At 33.7% G+C, this 22811-nt stretch overlaps 2 protein-coding genes across 5 annotated transcripts; both read right to left on the reverse strand.

The window, feature by feature from the left end:
- Window positions 1–534: 534 nt before the first annotated feature.
- LOC113045256 (nicotinamide riboside kinase 2-like) lies at window positions 535–3222 on the reverse strand. Of its 2 annotated transcripts, XM_026205503.1 has the most exons (8): window positions 3042–3221; window positions 2871–2961; window positions 2048–2096; window positions 1400–1574; window positions 1245–1316; window positions 1064–1170; window positions 889–974; window positions 535–804 (listed from the first exon to the last, which is right to left on the reverse strand). In XM_026205503.1, exons 1-7 carry the CDS (start codon window positions 3065–3067, stop codon window positions 889–891), a joined length of 606 nt encoding a protein of 201 aa, XP_026061288.1. In that variant the 5' UTR covers window positions 3068–3221; the 3' UTR covers window positions 535–804. The 2 variants fall into 2 exon arrangements, with proteins under 2 accessions (XP_026061288.1, XP_026061289.1); XM_026205504.1 differs by lacking the exon at window positions 2048–2096 and having other exon boundaries at window positions 3042–3222.
- Window positions 3223–8381: 5159 nt separating this feature from the next.
- Window positions 8382–22165, reverse strand: LOC113045255 (caytaxin-like). Of its 3 annotated transcripts, none has more exons than XM_026205500.1 (12): window positions 21707–22165; window positions 20672–20790; window positions 17740–17786; window positions 16313–16528; window positions 16084–16233; window positions 14549–14651; window positions 13734–13865; window positions 13110–13196; window positions 12934–13032; window positions 11901–11936; window positions 10410–10456; window positions 8382–9349 (listed from the first exon to the last, which is right to left on the reverse strand). In XM_026205500.1, the coding sequence occupies exons 2-11, from the start codon at window positions 20746–20748 to the stop codon at window positions 10423–10425; spliced, it is 981 nt and encodes a 326-aa protein (XP_026061285.1). In that variant the 5' UTR covers window positions 20749–20790; window positions 21707–22165; the 3' UTR covers window positions 8382–9349; window positions 10410–10422. The 3 variants fall into 3 exon arrangements, with proteins under 3 accessions (XP_026061285.1, XP_026061284.1, XP_026061287.1); XM_026205499.1 differs by having other exon boundaries at window positions 21584–22165; XM_026205502.1 differs by lacking the exons at window positions 12934–13032; window positions 13110–13196 and having other exon boundaries at window positions 21584–22165.
- Window positions 22166–22811: the final 646 nt, after the last annotated feature.

Below are 22811 nucleotides of genomic sequence, written 5' to 3' on the forward strand. Positions count from 1 at the left end.
TGATGTGTTTGTTTTCCTGTTATGTGGCAATAACTGTTAATAAATGTTTAAATCAATGTAAAACCAGATTCTGAGGTGTTTATGATATTGTTAATGGAGCTAAATATACTGTAAAAATATATAATGATGCAATTAAATAATTAAATGGTGCAATCAATAAATATTTAGTGACATGATCATGAATAAACAAACTGAAATTATAAATTATTCAAAATAGCACATATGCTCTGGAATGGAATGATATGTGATGATATACTTTATATTATATTAATTATTTATATTGTATTTATGAATGATATGTCAATAACATATTGCAATAAATACATAAAAATACTAGGGTGTAATGATAATTTTATGTAAAAAAAAAAAAGAAATACACAACATGAGATGTATATATACTGTATTTTATTTTCAAAAATTTTTAATAAATAATTTAATGTTTTATTCTTGCCTATGACTTTCCTTCCTCACAGCCCAGAAATTGTAATAACGTGGATGTTTCCATGCATGTTGAAAATGAAAACACAACACAGAAAGGGTTCAAATGTCTGTTTTGATTGAAGAGGATACATCTTCAGTACAGTAAAATGAAAACAAATTCAGTCCAACATACACTTTTCAACTCTGTGCATCCCAGAGACCAATAAAACAAAGTTACATAGAGCAATATAAAATTACAGGCCTTTGCCGTCAGTTTAAAATAAGTTAGTATTTATTTACAAAATTTGTCTAGTGGCGAAAGCCATATCTACTTATGATGCTATTTACAGTTCTATACACACATCCTCATTCCAACTGGAGGTGCTGCAAAGACAATAAGGAAAATAGATTAGAAAATCATCTTAACAATGATGCAGATCATATTTATTAAAGGATGGAAGGTCTTACCTATAAGACGTTCAGCAGTGAGTTCTGAATGTCTTCATAAACTTGGTTATAGAGCTCGTCTTTTGTTCTCATTCCATCCAGATATTCTGCAGATACGAGTCGTGCATGTGAGTTACACATCACAGAAGTCAAATAGGTGGCAAATGCCATTTTTTCGCAAGTTTGGTTGACTTACGGATATCTAGGCCACAGTTTTCCATCTCGAGCCTGTGTTTCAAGTACATGGGCCAGACGTGGCCATCGAACAGACCAGGAGGGTCAGGAACGGTGTAAGTTCTCATACTGAAATAAAGAAGACAGGTTTTTATTAGAAGACAGAATCTTTAAAAAATCTGCTCTTTAAAAACAGTTCTCACCTTCTTCTCCGTTTGCACTCTTCATATGGAATGGTGACGTAGTAGCACTTGCTGTAGACGTCAAGCAAAGGCCTGGAGGCGGAAACAAGAAGAAACAGTCAACTACTCAAATCTAGAAGCTGAATAAAACTAGCACAGCTTAAAAAGATGCCTACTTGTAGTTATAAAGAAGAAATCCCTCTATAATGAGTATGTGGATCTCGCGCTCAGGGTCCGAGCCGTCAGATACGGGTGAAACGGTCACGCCGTGGGAGCGTGCAAACTTCACCGGGTTCTCCATCCATCCCTTAACCGTGTTCACCATGGCATCCATGTCCAAGGCGTTAATCACTACACAAGGAGACAAAAAAAACAAAGCGTGTCTCATGCTTGGATAATGACAAATTTAATAATGCATTAAAGACTTTATCTCTTCTAATTGTATTTTTTCTTCTTTTTAGGGATGTTAATTATTAATATAATAGGACTGTAGAGTCAAATTTACACTACCAGTCTAAAGTTTGGACACACTTATTCTTTATTACAGCTATTATAGAACATGAATGGAAATATGAGAATGATGTTCATTAGTTCTGATGCTTTTAAACACTAATGATGTAAAATAATGATCTTTCTTCACTATCTGCTCCAAATTCATATATGCATTTCAATCCTTAAGTGTGTCCAGACTTTTGACGTGCAATGCAAGAAAAATAGTTTTGCTGGGTTTTAGGTTTATGTTACAGTAAAGCAAACATCAGAATGGTTATGGAAAGGTGGGAATACGTTACTGTTTCTCTTCCCACAGCGAAAGCCATTCTTACCATCCCATTGTTTAAAGCCGTCCTCCCCGAGCTCTATTTGATCCTGGGGCTGCAATAACAGTGACCAATAAAACAAAAAGGTGTAGATCGCTCAGGCAGTGCTGGTCCCACCTGGACATGTGATGCCAAGCCCTCAGGCTATAATCATCTTCAATTTCAATCGTGTGCATGAGATTAATTTGATTGCAATGCACCAAATGCACAGTTATGCATTCTCTTTTACCAGCATATCGCCAATGGGAGTCTTGAGAGAAGAGCCTCCAATGACAGTTAGGAATGTGTGTGTGATGCACTTAAGAGGTGTTATTAAATATATCGATATGAGCTCTTGGAGAGCGACTGGTGCTGTGAAGGTTGCCAGATCCTCTTAAATGCCAAAGAATGATAAATGCATGATCAAGAGAATCATATAAGTGGAAATAGGAGTGCAAATGAATGCCTGCTAGACTGTACTGTATTTAAAGCACCTCGAAAGGCATTCATTTGTTGGGTGTGAGGTTGGCTGTCCAGGAGAACACCAGCATAGGGTTCAAGAACCAAAATATGGACAATGGATCCATAAATACAACACATCACTAAGTCCTAAACATCTTTACCTTTGTTGTCCCTTGGAAATACTGTGGCATTTATTCTACTTAAAGTATTCAGACACTTACATCAAACTTAAAATGCATTAAATTAATTGCACTTGTTATCTACAATGCAATACATTCTTAAGTTTGGTCTAAATGTCCAAATCTTATGAGCCACAGTATATCATTACATAAATAGTAAAATAAGCTGACAAGTTTAAATAAATAAAAAATGTGGATTCTCTCCATACCTTGAAAAAATCATCTTGATGCACAACACAACAGTTTGGTAAGTTCTTTATGAGTCTTCCCGTCAAAGTTGTCTTGCCTCCATTGGTCACACTGTAAAGTACACATCACATTTATTAAACAATGATATCATACAATAGAAGTTCAATATGGCGATTTCAAAGATTACTCACCCTCCTATTCCAATAATAAGCTTCATTCTGATCCTTTTTAATATTGGTCTTCCTAGCAAAGGAATCTATTCCTTGGATTGCCGATACAGTCGGGAATGCTTTTAGTCTCTCTCTCTCTCTCTCTCTCTCTCTCTCTCTCTCTCTCTCTCTCTTTCTCTCTCTCTCTATCTCTCTCTATCTCTCTCTCTCTCTGTGTCCTCTCTCTATCTCTCTCTTCCAGAATCTCCCTCTCTTTACTATTTCATTGATGGACTAGGCTTTCGCCTTCTTTATATAGGCGGCTCGGCTTTGCGTCACGTAGACGTGGCTCGGTGACCAATAAGGTCTCTCTCGGGGAACCAATCAGCTTTTGAGGCGTCTTGCTAATTTGCATACTGGCCCCGTTCCACCTCCGCAGCTGTCGCGCTGCGTCTGTCAGCGGCTCGAGGCTACTGCTGCCCCGAGGGCGTTTAAAGAGTGGAAATATACCACCAAATCAAGCCAGCTCGCACATAGTTTGTGTTTAACACACATTACCAACACTACCGAGACAAAGGACGTGATTAAAAGAAGGTCTAGGAATAAACACTTAATTTACACGACGATCCAGGTTACAGACAGCTCACAATGTAATTGTATAAAGACAAATAGCATTCACGAATCAAAATTAATGCATAAAATGTATATCATAGGCAATATATATATGTGTATCGCTCAGGTTATACATTTAATCACACACATACACACACACACTAGACATGCTAGGCAATATATATATATATATATATATATATATATATATATATATATATATATATATATATATATATATATATCTGATAACGAATATAAATATAATCGCCAATGTATTACTGTGCCAATTTACAGTAGAGGAATTACAAAATATTTAATGTTTTTATTAAAAAATGTGTGGTCTGAAATCAATGCTAACTTAATCATATATATTGAATACTGAGTAAATATTTTGGTCAGAAAATAAATGCATACTATAAATTGTTTGCAATTGATGCAACTGATCAATAATCAATGCTATGAATAACAGACTACAACTGCGATAAATTAGCCTCAATACTGAATAATACAGATTTAACCGGCTATAGCAATTCATCTAAGATGAATCTTAAAACTGAAGATTGATCATTTTATTATTAATACATCTGTGTATGTTAATAAATCATTTTATTAAAAATAATCATTATTATTATATATGTAACCTGTGCTCCCAACACCATTATTATTATTTTAAATACTAATTTACATTTAATCGATGACACTTTTATCCAAAGTGTAACTTTAATAAAGTAGTAAACTAATAAATAAAGAAATAAAGGAATTTCTGTTCAAATAATAATAATGATATCATTACTATTATTACTATTATTATTATTCATTACTAAAAAAATAAGGCAGTGATTTATTGTACAGTATAATATGTGTTCCTGAATGCACAGGTCTATATCTTCAGTAGCTTTGTCTCTACGCTCATCCTACCACATCATTTCTGCCCCACATTTCAGCTCGGGATCGTTTTACTCTGTGAACTTCAGTCTGGCCAGAATCCCACATGTGTTTATTCATTTTCAACATCATCAAGTACAAACACAAAATGTTTCAGACAGCAGAGAGAGTGCTGACTGCAAGAACAGAGCTATTTATGACTGATTTATGTTTGTTAGTATATGCATTCAGTTTGGATGGTTGTTAATCATTATATTATACTAACTGGAAGTGCAGATTTCAGAGCCAGGTGTTAAATAAAGACAAGACAGGTACGTGGTATTTCAGTATGTTTCCTCTCATGACACCTGACCATCCTGTTCAAATTGTTTCCAATTACTTGACTCGTCTTGTTGGCTCACGTACTTTTCTCCCGTACTTAACCAGCTCTCATTGGATGCAGCCATAGAGCTATATTTGGCATGATGTCTATGTGTGACACGGTACAAATGCTTCTGACGCAACTCACATAAATACCAGACTATCAGTTTAATAGCAAACGACCCATTGACAATAGCTCTGCTGCCTATATATATATATGTTTATATATATATAATGCATCTTACTCCATTCGAGTCCAAGTGTAAATTATATTACTAACCTTTCACTTCCTTGAATGACTACAGAAAGGTTTATTGCCACAGTGTTAATATTCTAACGTACTGCATTCAAGTTATGATCCTTTATCTTTCAGTCATTCAAAATTATCAGTCGTCTGACATTGAGGAGATGAACTTCAAATTTTTTATCACTCCCATGTCATTGCTTTAAAGTAATATATAAAAATATAAAAAAAATTGAAACTTTGCACTTCGATTTTATGATAAAATAGATTACAGTCACACAAGTTTCCTTTTATGACAGTAAACATAATAAACTATACCGTGTGTACCTATAATAATAACACTTATGGTATATTTTAATAATTTGTAAAATTTGTACTTTATTAGTGAAAGCGAATCGTTTTCCAAGTCAAAATTCATACTTATTTAATTAGACATTCAAAGAACAAAATACATATTTAACAGGTTACTATGACTTAAATATTTCTTCTTAAATACATATATTATTCATATATAATTCCTAATATAATCACCTAATTAAAACCTAATAAATAAATTTTTATTGTTGTTTAATTGCTTTTAAATTTGGAAGCTGGGTAACATTTTACAATAAGGTTCCATTTGTAAAAAATTGTTTATGAAAAATACTTCTAATTTACTTATTCGTTTGAATTTCAACATTTAATAATACCTTATTACAAGTAAAAGTTGTAGGCTTATCTGTTAATAATATTTAATGAAGTAACTAATGAGAATTTATTGTGAGTGTTATGGAATCTTTTTTGAATCTGATATTTTGAGGCACCACTGTGATAGATGATCGCTTTATCAGTGCAAATGACATCAAAACTAATAACTAATAATGAAGGCTGATATCCAGGAATATATGTCTTATGAGCAAGTAAGCATCCTATATTCCGCTGTTGTTATGACTTGTTAAAATAATGTTACAAAAGTCTGACAGTGCTGAATCAATATCAGATAACTGATATAGTCAAATATTTATAGGTCAATGTAAAAATAGCATTAACTGGTTTGGTACAATGTTTAGTCATCTATTTAATGCACAGCAGTGTTGATTCATGTTTTATTACGGGTTCTGCTTGTGAACTCTTTTGGTTTTGAAGCTCGGTTGTTGTGGCTTCAAGCTAACTGTATACAATAGTAACCTGACCTCATTACATTTATTCACAGATATGACATGTACATGCGCAGATGAATAATGAAAGTATGCAGTTTCCCGGGAAATCCGTCCCGTCAACTGGGAGTCATGCAACTCAAAAAAAAAAATTTAAAATACAAAGCTTGACAGTTAAACTTTTATTAATTGTCACATCATCAATGTTAGCAACTCATTCACTTATTGCACATCCTATGATACAAATGATTTACACACAGTACACTGTTAAACAGTCTGATAATGTACATTATACAATAATGTGGCTCTATTATCCCTTCAAAATGCATTATGAGCACTTGTGCTGCTGCATGCTGAGAGGTCAATCCAGTGTATTGTTGCAAAATCAGAAGACCAACTATTAACATGGAACAATGACACTAAATTAATTTGCTTGATAGAATGGCATGTTTATTGCTGTTATTGTGAAATTAGTCACTCTGCTGTGTGTCAAGCTGAAAAAAACATATTTGAGACCTAACACTTTACAGTAAAGTCTAATTTGTTAAAGATGCACTTACTTACTAACAAAGAGCAATTCATTTGTTAGAGTATTAATATTTGTTAAACGCCACTGTTTGTTGTTAGTTAATGAATTCTGTTTTAATAATGTATTAGTAAATGCAAAAATCTATGGAGGAACTTACTCATGGGAATTAATAAATAAAAAAATAAAAGAATTTATTTATATATATGTAAATATATATATATATATATATATATATATATATATATATATATATATATATATATATATATATATATATATATATATATATATATATATATATATATATATATAAAATACAGTTACAAATAAATTAGGAAAATACTAAATAAAGGGGGAAAATACAAAATATAAATAAAGGACAAATTTAATTAAATGTATATATATATATATATATATATATATATATATATATATATATATATATATATATATATATATATATATATATATATATATATATATATAATTTTATTTTTTTAAATAAAAAATATTGTATTTATATTAGCAAGTCAATTATTTCTTCAGTGACTTTCCTGTTATTACATTTATTCATTTTATTTGTTGTTGTTGTTTTTGCAAGTTTGGTTCTCCATAGAAGTTAACATTCAAATGAATAAATGCGTTAGTAAATTTTATTATCAGCTCATGTTAATTGATGTAGTTAACAAATAGTTTCTATACTGTAAAGTGTTACTGAGACGTTTGTTATAAGAACTCACTGTATTTGATTATAGATATATCATAGTACCCATAAGGCATTATGAAGGGAGGGAAAACAAGCTCCGCCTCCTGTGATGTCATAATGGGAAGTTTGAGCGGGAAGCAGACGAGTTTGTAGGAGCTGCGTGACAGAATCTATGGATTACTTACAGTGAATTCAGACGACTCGCTGTGCCAGACACTACAGCTAAGAATATTACACTACCGTACTATTTCTACGGTATGCATGGAATCATGAAATACTGTATTCCACCATGCAACACACTCAACTTGACCTTCAGTTTCTACTGTGATGAAATAAAAAGTAAATCATATGATTTAATTGAACTGCCAAAGGTTAAGACATTTTCAGATAAAACTGCATTAAAAAGAGATAAGTTGATTAGCACATGCAATGCCATTAGGTCATTTGACAGCAGTAAGAAGCGTTTATGATTGCATACTGTTTCAATTTAGGATTTAAAGTAAAAAATAAGTACGCAGTGCATACTATGCAGTACGCTGGTATTCCATTCGGAACACAGCCCCTGATACTCATTAATAAAGACATATATTAGAGTTGTAAAGTTCTACACAGTATGCACAGCTCACTTTATGAGAACACAGCTTTCACATTCTCTGTTCACGTGGCTTACTGTACATTTAATCAGATAAGTTTAAAAGTCAACATGAAGGTCGGGATTCTTTTTAAAAGTAATTCCTGGTTTGCTATTATTGCTGTAAACTTCCATTAATGTTAACAACCATCAAGAAGTAGTTGATCTGAAATGAGCTGAAAATGTCCTCACCCTCATGCCATACAAGATGAGTTTGTGTCTTCGTGGGAACAGATTTGGAGAAATGTAGCATTGCATCAGTGTCTCATCAATGGATGCTCTGCAGTGAATGGGTGCCGTCAGAATGAGAGTCCAAACAGCTGATAATTTTTTTTATTTTATTTACTTCTGTCTAAAATCCATTATAACGCTTCCTTCAGTGTAAAAGTGCAGCTCCTGTTGTCTCTCACATCAAAAATCCAGCCACATATTTGCTGAAAGCTGTTTAGGTCTTGCTTGATCTGTGCAGATTTCTCTCCTGATTCAGACCAAACTACTTTTTTCCACTGGAAAAGGCATTAATATGGATTATGTACTCGTATTCTAGTTAAAAATGCCTTATTGATGGATTTGCTTCTTGTAAACAGGATGTTAACTGATGTACTGGAGTGCTGTGGATTATTGTGATGTTTTTATCAGACTCTCATTCTGACGGCACCCATTCACTGCAGAGCATCCATTGATGAGACACTGATGCAATGCTACATTTCTCCAAACCTGATGAAGAAACAAACTCATCCACATCTCAGATGACCTGAAGGTGAGTTGTCAAATGCATTTAACCACTTTTAGAAAGATTAAAAGATTTACAGCATCAGCCCAAAACTCTGACTAAATAATTATTTGGCGCTTGTTTGTTTTCATGGCCAATTTTCCAATGAAAGATTATGAATGCAAACTGCTGGGTTATGTAACAGACTGAGTCAAGTTAAAATCCCGCTGGTATTAACCATCCCTCGTTTTACATATGTACAACACAATGCGAATTGCACAGATGTTCCTCTTCTGTTAGAAAAGAGTGAGTCTGTGAGTGTTTTTTTTTTTTTTTTATCTCAGTCCAGTTGTGACCCAGGTCAAAGTGTTTCTGGAAGAACTGCACTGTAGAAAGAGCACCACAAACGTTGTGTTCTGAGATGATGATGATGATGATGATGATGATGATTGTGTTCGTCCACATGATTGTTCTTCAAAGGAGCATCTTTGGAAAATGACATGCACAGATAAATTCCTGCCTTGGAGTGTATCTGTAAAGAAAAAGAAAAATATAATTCATAGTCACTATATTTATCATTTTAACCCTCCTTTAGATTTTTAGGATCATTGTGTTTTGTAGGTATCAAATCTTTCAGACACGGCCTGTGTATGCATTTTTTTTTAATGTCTATATGGGTCTTATTTTTTTATTTAAGTTTAAGTTAAGTACATCAAGTTCCAAATAAAAAAAAAAAATAAAAAAAAAAAAAATTTTTTTTTAATGGTTTTAGTTCGGTTAGTAACCCTTTCAGAGTTATTATATTATTTCATATATGTTCAGTATTTAATATATGAACATTTTATAGATTTAATATATTACATATAATCTTGCTGAGCAAATAACATGATCAAAATATTTTTTAAAAATCTGTACCTTTAAAAAACAGAATTGTGAAACATAAACCCAGAATTCTGAGAAAAAAAAAAAATCTTTAAATTTTTTTATTCCGTGACTTAAATTAGAGCAGAGCCCTTAAGAAGCTTCGTTTTCGCTGTAGCTCACATGTTCAGTGTATAATGCATGTCACGTCAAGGTGGACGTCATTGACACCTTCGTAGGTTTTCACATGTCTTATGACTTAAATTTCATTCTGTTCCTCGCACAAAGCTATCATATGGCTTCAGATGACCTGGAACAAAGCCCATCAGTCATGTGGACTTCCTTTATGGGAGTTTTGTCCTTGACAGCCATTGAGAAGTAAACGGCTATGAGAAGGAGCTGTTAGAATGAAATACATTTTTTTGTGGGTGAACTATCCCTTTAAGCTGCTCTCCAAACCGAAGTAAGACAGACACGCAGGACGATATGCTTCGGCTGGGATATGGTCCATGTGCCGGTCAGTAGTCTGGTCAAAAATAGCAGAGGTGGGCGGCAGGGTCGCTGCGGCTGCTGTTCTGATGAGAGCAGCAGATGAGCTTTATGTAACAGAGCAGACGAGATGCCGCTCCTCTCGCCATTCAGAGACCCCAAATATGGCGTAAGGTCCAGAGGTCATTAAAACCCACCCTGCTGCTGAATCTACTGTTACAGTCAGACATTCACCGTCTTACCCAATGAGACGCGTCAGGGACAGGCCTCCGCTCCCACGGACGACGGCCTGCAAAATAATGCATTCAAGGGATGCACATTACACAATCACATCCCATTTCTCTGCATTTATGTCATGCATATTAAACAATTACATCAGATTTGAACATTTGCATTTAAAATCAACGTGAAAAGTCAACACACCAACACATTTAACCTCACTCAGATTTAAATAAAGTTTAAATAAATAAATAATACAGTTTATATAAATAAAGATAAGTAAAAAATATTTTATTAAAATATACAATTAAATTACCAATAAATAAATAATACAAATAATATTATATACAAATTGAATAAATAAGAAAATATATTGTTAAATAAAACTATATATATATAATTGAAATAAATACAGTACTTTATGGAAGTCAATTTCTGCCATGAAAAATAAAATAAAATATATAGAGAATTGTGAGAAAAAAGGACAGAATTGTGAGATAAAAATTATAAATTACTTTTAAAAAATTGTTTGATATAAACTGAATAAAATAAAAAAAAGAGTCAAAATTGTAAGGGAAAAAAAGTTTAAATTAACTTTTATTTATTTATGTATTTTTTATTTGTGATGAAAACTGCCTTCTATAAATAACAGTACAGTACTATAATAGTGATTTAAAAAAGCTTAACAGAGGCTTAATATTATCTAAGTGTTGTTTATTTAAAAAATAAATTGAATATCCTTTCACTAGGATAATCATATTTGGGGACTGATGGCGACTAGAAAACTGAAAACAGTATGTTTTCTAAAAAAAAAAAAAGTAAATGCATGATGTTTTCTCATTAAGCTTTCACTGTCAGTGCAGTAGCCTTTGAAATATAAGTCTGTTTGATTCACACGGCCAGATTATGTGATGCATGCATCCAAGTCTGCACACTAACCCTCATAAATAGTATGCGAGATATGAATTAATCATGCTGAAAATGTCAAAGGTGCTCAGCTATTTCTAAGGGATTTTTTTGTGTGTGTCTGCATCCATCTTTGCTTTCTTAAATATATTACCCATAATTCCTTTGCACTGAAAATTAGGGTTTCTGATGGTTTTCCATTCCTATTTCTGTTTTTCAACTGCAGTGAATGTAAAGCTGCTGCATCAATAATAGACAAGTCTTTCAATAATAATGCAGGATACGGTAATTCAATTAAATTCTAGCGAATGCCTGCATACGCATACAAGATTTGACTATGGTGGTCTGTACTACATCCAAAAGTCCTGTACACTACCATTTTTAATATTTTAAAGAAGTCTCCTCTGCTCATTAAGGCTGCATTTATTTTATAAAAAATACAGTAAAAACAGAAATATTGTCAAAAATTATTACAATTTAAAATAACTGTTTTCCATGTGAATATATAATAAAATGTAATTTATTTCTGTGATGCACAGCTGTATTTTCAGCATTATTACTCGAGTCTTCAGTGATCTTCAGAAATCATTCTGATTTGCTGATTTTACCTTTCTCTCTGTGCTTTGATTCGCTCCTCGTCACACCTGCAGAAGAGAAGACAACGTTTTTTGCTGTCAAATTTACTGATTTTTAATCAAGTTAATGTAAGAATAACTATTCATATTTCAAGATGAACACAGACTGGACTGAAACAACTTCATTTTTCTTGCTTGTTCATAAAATCGTGTTTAAATGTGAATCTCAAATATGATCATCACTGGGCTTTTGAGGAACGTTTGTTCATTGCATTGCATTGTATGTTTGGATCATGTTCACCTCATCTTACTAAGACACAGTGTTGATATATACTGATATTTGAAGTATTTTATGTCAGTATCTGCTGTTATCTCATTGATGATTAGCATTATAATTTCATCACTTCCGTATGAATATCAGTATCTGCACCAAACTCTCTGAATAAAAAAGAGCTTCATATTCTCACCTATCACAATATATGAGCCATAAAAGTATGATTTATCAAAAATTACAGTCAACTAACAGAATTTAGCGTCTGTCTAAAGGTTAAATAAACTTTTTTTTAGGCTATTACTTCATATGTCAGGCTTTACAGGGTTAAATATGCAACATAGTGATACCATGTTAATGTGAAATGTGACCCTGGAGCACAAACGCAGTCTGAAGTCTCTGGGTTATATTTATAGCAATAGCCAAAAATACATGGTATGGGTCAAAATTATAGATTTATCATTTATGTCAAAAATCATTAGGATATTAAATAAAGATCATGTTCCATGAAGATATTTAGTAAATTTCCTACTGTAAATATATCAAAACTTAATTTTTGATAAGTAATATGCATTGCTAAGAATTTCATTTGAACAACTCTAAAGGTGATTTCTCTCTCTATTTTTTTTTTTGCACCCTCAGATTTCAGATTTTGACTGGTTTAGTGGTCCAGGGTCACAAATGTCAATTTGTTCAAACAGCTTTAACCAAACTCAATCCTGCTCTGAAGTGTTTTAGTCTGTATTCTCTCGTAGGACATCCGTGTGTCTCCCCCTGCTGGTGCAGGACACTTACAGCAGCACACACTCGGGGATCTGCACGTGCTCCATGGGGACCATCTGAGCCAGTTCCTCCAGACTCTGGACGTATCGGATCTTTTCCATGAATTTCACACTGCAGAGGAGTTCGAGTGCATTAAAACACACTCTACAAACTGCTGCGGGTGTTTGTGATGTTCAGTGTTTCCTGACCTGATGAACGGCCGTGAGATGGCCAGAACGGTCCGGATGAACCAGGAGGGATGCGCGATGATCAGACATTTGAGATTCTTTCTTAACCTGGATGGTGATGGAATAGGATTCATGTGAAATCCTAATCCACACTAACATCAGCGTCCCAAAAAAACAAAAACAAAAAAAAAAAGATTTTTTCTTCATATGTGACCGTGGACCACAAAACCAGTCATAAGAGTCCAATTTTTTTGAAATTTAGATTTATACATAAGCAAATAAGTTTAACATTCATGTATGGTTTGTTAAAACGAAATTTGGCCGAGATGCAACTATTTTAAAACTGAATCTGAGGATGCAAAAAAAAATTAAATACTGAGACAACTGCCTTTAAAGTTGTTCTTAGCAATGCATATTACTAATCAAAAATTCAGTTTTTATAAACTTACTCTAGGAAATTTACAAAATATCTTCATGGAACATGATCTTTATTTAATATCCTTTTTTTGACCTAAAAGAAAATGTTATAATTTTGACCCATGCAATGTATTTTTGGTTTTTGCTACAAATATACCCCAGTGACTTCAGACTGGTTTTGTGCTCCAGTTTTATCTGTGTTTGATTAAATGATCAGCAGAGCGGTACCGTCTTTCGATCATCTGGTAGCATCTCTTGAGCCAGCTGATGCCCGGCATCCTCCTGCGCGGCGTGGCTCCGTTCAGATAGATGATCATGTAGTCTTCAGCTACCAGCAGCTCCAGACTACTGATCACATACCTGCAGAGACAGCACAATAATGCATTCAGGTGAAACAGCCATAAAAAAAGCCTCTTCTGCTCACCAAGGCTGCATTTATTTAACTAAAAATACAGTAAAAATAGAAATATTGTGGAATATATTTACAATTTAAAATAACTGTTCATTGTTTGAATATAATGTAAGCTGTAATTTATTTCTGTGATGCTCCGCTGTATTTTCAGCATCATTACTCCAGTCTTCAGTGTCACATGATCTTCAGAAATCAGAATAATTTTAATTAAAACATTTCTGATTATTATCAGTGTTGAAAACAGTTGTGCTGCACAATATTTTTTCGTGGAAACTGATGCATTTTGTTTTTCAGGATTCTTTGCCGAATGCTGAAAAACGGCATTTATTTGAAATATAAATCGTTTATAACATCGTGCAACGTTTGCAATGTCATACATTTAATGCATCCTTTTTTTGAATGAATGTATGCATTTCTACTTACTTTTGGGTTATTATAGTTATCTAAAATTTAAATTGAAACTCAAATAAAAATTTTTTATATTACTTAAAAAAAAAAAACTGAAATAAATAAAATGCAAAAACTTTTATATGAACTACATGCCATGGAAACATTTCTCATTTTAATTTCGTTTAACTTAATGTACTTAGACAACTAAAAGTGAGCAATCTCAAGTGTATTTGTGTCTCACAGGAAGAGGTTCTCCATGATGTAGCTGTAGTCTGCGCAGCCGCTGTCGGGCAGATAGCAGGCAGCAAACACGATGATGGCGTTCAGTCCTTCGCCGTAATAACCTGTCGACAGAAGAGCGTTTCGAGTCACTTTCCACATCCACCGATCCCTGTGTTTGTGTAAAACGAGTCCCCTCATGCAGTGTGCTAACATTCATCCTTTGGGTTTCATGGCTATTTTCCATCCTTTACAATTACATAAAAGAAAAAAAGATATAAATGACCTTGTTCTGATAATGTTATGTTTTAGTATGTAAAGTGTGTGACGAGTTACACAACAAAGATTCATTAAATGTTAAGAGGATTGTTCAAATTAGAGTCTTTAATAGTTAAAACAAAAGCTAGAACCATTTATAAACTTCAACTTATTAGCAAGGCAAACATTGTCATTTTTATATACCTTTATACAGTAGATAGTCAAACCAAAATGCCTATAACTGCCATGTGTACGTTATATATATATATATTTACATGACATTTACATTTAGTGATTTAGCAGATGTTATTTTATCCAAAGCGACTTATAAATGAAGACAAAGGAAGCAATAAAAATCCACAAAGAGCAATGATATCCAAGTGCTATATTAAGTCTCAGTTAACCTAACACAGTAAAAATAACACTTGTTTTCTATAATAAAATAAAACAGATATAATAGAAAAGAATATAGCAAGCTAGTGTTAGAGGCTTTATATTGTATATATATATGTAACCCTGGAGCTCTAAAGCAGTCTGAAGTATCTGGGGTATATTTGTAGCAACAGCCAAAAATACATGGTATTGGTCTAAATTATAATTTTTTCTTTTATGCCAAAAATCATTAGGATATCAAGTAAAGATCAGGTTGCATGATGATATTTTGTACATTTCCTACCATAAATGTCAAAAAGTAATATTTGATTAATAATGTGCATTGCTAAGAACAACTTTTAAGGCGATTTTCTTAATTTTTTTAAATTATTTTTTTTGCATTCTCAGATTCCAGATTTTCAAATACTGTATTTTCCGGACTATAAATCGCACTTTTTTTCATAGTTTGGCTGGTCCTGCGATTTATAGTCAGGTGTGACTTATTTATCAAAATTAAATTGACATGAACTGAGAGAAATGAACCAAGATAAAACATTACCGTCTCCAGCCACCAGAGGGCGCTCTATACTGCTCAGTTCTCCTGTAGTCTACACTGAAGACATAGAGCGCCCTCTCGTGACTGGAGACGGTAATGTTTTCTATTGGTTCTTGGTTCTAAATAAATTCAACTTATAGTCCAGTGCGACTTATATATGTTTTTTTCCTCATCATGACGTATTTTTGGACTGATGCAACTTATACTCAGGTGCGACTTATAGTCCGAAAAATACGGTAGTTGTATCTCCGATTTATTCAGCTTTCAGATGATTTCTAAATCTCCTTATGACTGGTTTTGTGGTCTAGGATCACATATTAAAGGGAGAGATCTATCCGTGTCATATGAAATGATTCGTGTTGTGGTCTGACCTCCATGTGTGACGACGCGCAGGTACGGACGGATGACCTGCATGTCTATCCTGTGCTCCTGATCTCCGATGATCACCGTCCTCCACAGACGACCCGCACCGTCGCCCTCCTCGCCCCCCGGACCCTTCGCACTGGCCACCGCAGTGTCGTCTGAAAAACAACACAGTCTGCTTCTGTAACTCATCCTGTTTTACAGTCAAAGCCTCATGACCTTTGACCTCTGGCTGACCTTCCCATTCCAGCTCGTTGGTGTTGTTGAGGGAGCCGAGCGAGTCGTCGTCCGGCGTGTCGATGTCGTCCACGTTTATGTCCAGGTCGTCTGGGGTCTCCAGGAAGTCTTCAGAAAGCAGCGAACCCTCACTTTTATCCAGCGACAGGTTGATGTCCGGAGCGATGAGCGTGCGCCGCTTCTGTTGAACCGAACCTGTGTGATCCGCCGCCAGAGCTGAAATCACACACGCTTATAAAATACAGCTTTCTGACAACTTCAACATCAACTTCGCTCTTCAACCACTTTAAGTTCATTTTTTTTCATATCATTAATATATACTTTCAGTTAGAATTTTTTTTCATATCCATTTAAAAGTTTGAGTGATTTTCTCATTGTTTTTTGTTAGTTTTATTAGGCTTTTTCGTTTGTTTTAAATGTCTGTTTAGTTTTTATTATATGTATTTCATATTTTCATAGTTTTTTAATTTTTATTCAGTGATATTTCAGTTATATGGAAATTATGTTATGATTATAAAATGTATTTAGAAATGTTATGATTTTGATTTGTAATGGAATTTTCTTGAAAAACTTTTGCTCCGGCAACTAACTGAACAAAAATATTTTTTTTACGTTTTTAAATATTTTATCTTTATATCTTAAATAAAATATTTATTTTTAAAAATACAAAATAATATTTTTAAGAAATATAAAGAAGCATTTTAAAATATTTATACTTTTAGTAATTTAATATTTGTCAGTTTTTAAGTTTGTTTTGATAAATATAAAATATTAGCCTTAAAAATAATAATAAAAAAAATAGTTTAAATAATTTTGTGTTTTTTTTATTTGTTTCCCTCTATATATGTTTTTCTTAATTTATAAGACAACTGATAATGCTTTTTAAAAATAGATAAATATAATAATAAAATTATATAGATACATTTTATAAATACATTTGTATAGATTTGATAAATATATAATAATGATAATAATTTGAAAATATTTAGAGTTTAAATCATGTAGTTTTTGTCCTTTTTTTTATTAATTAGTTTCCCTCTATATATTTGTTTCTTCATTTATACGTTAACTAGAAATAATGTCAAAATAGATAAATATAATAATAAAATTTTATAGATACATTTTATAAATACAATGTTATAGTTTTATAAATATAAAATAATAATAATAATTTAAAAATATTTTTATCTATATAAAAGTTTAAATTAAATATAGTCTAAATGATTTAGTTTTTTTTAATATATATTTATATATATTTCTTTCATTTATATGTTAACTGATAATACTTTCAAAAACAGAAAATACATATAATCATTATTTAATAATTAAATTACAAACTATTTATAAAAATATTTTCAGTGTTAGTCAATGGTAGCAACACTGCAGTGCTTCTTCAGCTAATAAAAGATGAACTGATATAAACGTACCAGTGTTGTCAGTGAGTCCGTCTAAATCACCGTCTTCAGGAAGAGGCCTAGAAATCAACACAGAGAAAACACACAACCGCACATCCCTTAGTCATTATAGCACTTCTTCAATTCACAATAACACCGCACCACACTCTCATTAAACCACAGTAATAACTGGCATTAACTGGGAGCTGAGTTATTTAATGCATTGTTTTATGCCAGTGTTACATCAATGCTTCATAAAAGTGTGTTTGGCTCACACAGAGGTCAGTGGTGAAGCACACACATAAATGATGCTGACAACATGTTCAGCACGAGCGACGGACACATTTAACCCTTCATTCTCTGACATTATGATCAGCAGTGTTTGTGTACAGTCAGTAATTACCCAGCAGTCTGTGCGCTGTCAGGGACACGCTGGTTAATAAGAGGAGCGCAGCGCAATAATGAGGGTTACAGAACTGTGTAAACCCGTGGTATTGCAGGTGGGCCAACAATTATTTTCTGTTCATTTCCAGTCCATTCTAGGGCTGTGCGTTTAAAAGAAATCGTCATAAAATCATGATTTTTAGCGTGCAGGATTTCTAAATCAATTTAGCACGATTTTCCACGGCCCTGACCTCCTGCGGTATGCTATCCGATCCAATCAGAATGCAACACCCCTAGCGCGAGAACAGATCAGACTGGGGATATCTAACTCCAGGTTCAAACACTCTGTCTGTGATGCGCCTTTTTTCCAAGCCCATGTTAACGGATCAGAGCATTCACACTGCACGCGGTAAAAGGCTAGAAATAAAAAACATGCGAAAATAATTCATATCTAACACATGAGCATAGAGAGAGTTGTGAGTGCACAGGAGGTAGTTTAAGTGAGATAAGACACTTTTTAAGTGCGCACACTCTCTCCGCCAGTGCTTTAAGTCGGCCGGTGTTGTGCCGAATTTTGACCCCCCCTGCCAAATTATTACCCCCCTCGTTCAAATCGCTACCTGATTGTCTAATCCTAACCCCACCCCACCCCTAATCCTAACCCCTCCCCCAAACCTATCAATATTAGGGGGGTAATAATTTGGCAGGGGGTCAAAATTCGGCACCACACCCGTACGCACTGGTACTCAGTACTGCCACTTCCAAATATAGCTCTTGAGCGTACCACCACCTGTCGGTGCACCCAGAACATGCTTTTGGACATCTGTTTTGATAGAGGTTTTAATCCTTTGCCTTAACTGCCGCTTTTCAGAGCGCCCTTCACAATGCACGCTTCCTAATTCTTCCTAGTTTGGAGTATGGAGCGTGAATCATTTGAGTCAGTTCGGGAGTTCGTAGCGGGTTCGCGAATAATTTGAGTCAGTTCGAGAGTTCGTAGCGGGTTCGCGAATCATTTGAGTCAGTTCAGGAGTTCGTAGCGGGTTCACGAATCATTTGAATCAGTTCGGGAGTTTTCTTTTGGAAAAATGTTTCAAATTAATCCTGAATGCATTTATGACTGTAAAAGCATATCGATGTGTGTCACAATTGCAAAATTGATCAAAGAAATCGCTAAAGTTTTTTTTTTTTTTTTTGTCCATATCGCACAGCCCTATTTCATTCAATAAATACAGTTAACAATCTAGCTTCTGAGTACTAAGTTATTAAGTTATTATAAGGGAGATTTTTCAGAGTGAAAGTACAGCACATGATGATAAGAACCTAATTCAGCAAGATTTCGTTCAGCGAGTGTTAATGTGATAAAGTGCAGAACCAGTCATTCAGCCCTCTGTCTCTTACTAGTCCCCGTTGTCATGGCAACACTGATGACCTCATATTTGCCCATAAATGGTAATGCATTATGATGTAAGGCTGTGCTCTTTATGTCTTCATGTACTGTATGTTGACCCACAAACTGCTTCAGGACTGTTTATGCCAGGATTCACCTTCCTTTCTCCTTCATGTGCAGCTAGATAACACATCCTCAGCTCCACTTACTCCCAGGTCTGTACTGATCCGACGTAATCAATCAGAAATCAAAGACGTCACCCAAGGGACGAGCATATGTTTACATGCCTGGTGTCATATAGCTTGGGAACAAATCTGCTCATTAGCAAGTGAAATAAATCAATATACAGATCAAGAGCAGTACTGATACTACCAGTCAAAAGTTAAATAAAATGCTTTTTGAAAGAGTCTCTTCTGCTCACCGAGGGTGCATTTATGTAATTAAAAATACAGTAAAAACTGAAAAAAATTGGAAAAAAAATTATAATTTAAAATAGCTGTTTTCTTTCTGCATATATTGTAAAATGTAATTTATTTCTGTGATGCACAGCTGTATTTTCAGCATCATTCCTTCAGTCTTCAGTGTCACATGATCATTCTGATATGCAGATTTGCTGCTCAAGAAACATTTCTGATTATTATTAATGTTGAAAACAGTTGTGCTGTTGAATATTTTTTATTTTTTCAGGTTTCACAGATGAATAGAAAGTTTTGAAACAAATCTTTTTTAACATTATGAATGTCTTTACTCACTTTTGATCAATTTAATGCATCCTTGCTGAATAAAAATATTCATTTCTATAAAAAAAATAAAATGAAATACATTCCCAAGTAGTCACAATTTCCACAAAATATGCAGCAGCTCTGTTTTGAACACTGATAATAATCAGAAATGTTTCAGCTAGCAGACAGTCAGATCTCAATATGTTCCACGTTAAATGTAGCTCTTATTTATGCCAAAAAGTATGCAAAAATGCTACAATCTCAACTTTTCTATGTTGCATTTGAAGTCAGGCACAATGCATTGTGGGTTACAGTATCTCATGCACTGCAAACTGCACATTAGGCAAATGCTGAAGGTCATATTCATATAGAAGATTCACATACTGTAGTATGTATACTGCTGTAACAGTATGGTAGTATGTTATTCTGAGCACTCAGTGTCTCAATCAGTTGACGGTCAGTCAGGTCTTACCGTGGGAAATCATCGTCTTGCCACTCATCTTTCACCTCCATGTTCTCCATCCGTAAAGTGGCTTCAGTGGTTCCCATCCTCTGCTCCCAATCACACAAGATCAGCACATTTACAAGAGCCTATATAGACAAAAACACATATTATTCTCTAAATGATTTCTCTTCAGAGAGCTATTGATGTTCGTCAGTCTCCTCATCAAGTCACATGATTTGAGGAATGAATGAAAGATGAGTTCCTACATCTATTTCCATATTATTCAGTACACAAAAATACTAATAAATACAATGTATAATAAAAAACAAAAATAAATAAAAACAATAAATAATTCAAATAAAACACACACTCCACAAAATGACTAAAACACTCGAAATAAAAAAGTAGATGCCAAAGCAACATTTCCTATTTTCATTTAGTTTAAACTGATTTACTAAAATAACTAAAATCTATGAAAACGTTATAGACATATTTAAAAACAAAACAAACAAAACAATTACTACAACTTTAGCTAAAATTAAAAATGGAAAATACAAAAATAAAAACTAATTCAAAATATAAAATAAATTTAACTTTATGTCAATAAATATAATTTATATCAAACTTTTCCCATTTCATTTAGTTGAAACGGATGTACTAAAATAACTAAAATCTAATAAATAATAACAACTATATAGGCATAACAAACAAACAAACAAATACAAATCACAAAAACACAGCAAAACTTAACTAAAACTTAAACTAAAATGAAAATGAAAAAAGGGTAGCTCTCAAAAATAACACAAGTGCATCAAAGGATATACATAAACATACACACGCGTATATATATTAGTAATCTTTTATCAAATTGTAACCTTCTGCAGATCTGAAACACTCATTTTCATTTGTCATAACTTATTTAACCCTCCATGCACCCACCTGTCAAATACAAACCCCCTTCAGAATCAGTTCCACATGGAAATATCCAGATTTGTCCCGTTCACTCAGAATCACGTCACTCTGTGGAATTAAAGCGGGATGCTCACGAGGTCAGACACTCACAACAGAAGCAGTTTCTCTCGGCAGCCGTTGGTTTCTCTGTGTGTGTGTTTCAGCTCTCCACTGAATCCATCAGATCTGACTCTCTGTCTGTCTGTCTGTCTGTCTGTCGGGTGAAGCTCGTCCCGTCTGTGGATCCTCAGACAAAGAGGGGCGTCTCAGGATCTGTGTATGGCCATCTTCATACAGACACGACAACACACAGACTCCTTTAGGTCAGCTATGAGGTGTGTTCGATCATTAACGCTGCTCCAGATCACGTCACATCACCCGCCGTTCCATCCTTCTCTCTTTTATATGGTGCATTTATCTCCCAAACCTTTCCCAACCTTGCTGTATCTGGAACAAGCTGCAAAAGATGGACGTCTCCTCGCTGTTCCCTAGCAACTGCATCCCTGTCTCTCCATCCCAGCACAATCTCTCCTCTGTACGGTCCTCTCTCTCCATCTCTCCCTCTCTCTCTCTCTATCTCTCTCTCTCTCGCAGCTGCTTGGCACTCTGGGTCGTGTCTGTAAACAGAAGCTCATCCCTCTGTCTCCTGTGATTGGTGGAGCCAAGTTTCCTGCTGCGCTCTGATTGGCTGAGGCCCTGTGTGATGATGTCATCCGTCTGGTACTCAGGAGGCTTGTGCTCACACTCACAGGTTTTGTGCTCGTTACATGAAATATCACATTTGCAGTCTATATAAATGTATTACCAGTTAATCATAAATTAAAATCTGGAAAATGCAAGTACTTGTAACCAGCAAAATAAATTTGTAGCTATTATTATTATTATTATTATTATTATTATTATTATTATGCTAGTTGCTGTTGTTGTTGATATAATAATAATCAATTTCAATTATTAAAAATATAATATAATATAATTAAACATATTAAAATATTAATAATAATTTTACAATTACAATAATTGAAATAATAATAATAATTATTAATTTGTAGTTTTCATTAAGTGTTTTATTATAATAAACATACTAATTAAAAAATTAATGTGATTAATATAATAATAATTATATAATAAAATGTATGAAAAAACTATAATTATTATTAATATCATTGTTATTATATTATAAAGAATTTGTTATTTCTATACATTTTTATTGCTA

The sequence above is a fragment of the Carassius auratus genome, chromosome 27 (genome assembly GCF_003368295.1).
Source record: "Carassius auratus strain Wakin chromosome 27, ASM336829v1, whole genome shotgun sequence".
Lineage (NCBI taxonomy): Eukaryota > Metazoa > Chordata > Actinopteri > Cypriniformes > Cyprinidae > Carassius > Carassius auratus.

Bases quoted from the DNA above. Each gene is read 5' to 3' on its own strand.
- LOC113045256 (XM_026205503.1), bottom strand. From the start codon at position 3,067: ATGAAGCTTATTATTGGAATAGGAGG. The intron at 2,962-3,041 runs GTGAGTAATCTT...TGTACTTTACAG, and splicing joins CTTATTATTGGAATAGGAGG to TGTGACCAATGGAGGCAAGA. The intron at 1,575-2,047 runs GTAAGAATGGCT...CTCCTTGTGTAG, and splicing joins CGGCTTTAAACAATGGGATG to TGATTAACGCCTTGGACATG.
- LOC113045255 (XM_026205500.1), bottom strand. From the start codon at position 20,748: ATGGGAACCACTGAAGCCACTTTACGGATGGAGAACATGGAGGTGAAA. The intron at 13,197-13,733 runs GTACCGCTCTGC...ATCACCATCCAG, and splicing joins TACCAGATGATCGAAAGACG to GTTAAGAAAGAATCTCAAAT. The intron at 10,457-11,900 runs GTAAAATCAGCA...ATTATTTTGCAG, and splicing joins ATCAAAGCACAGAGAGAAAG to GCCGTCGTCCGTGGGAGCGG.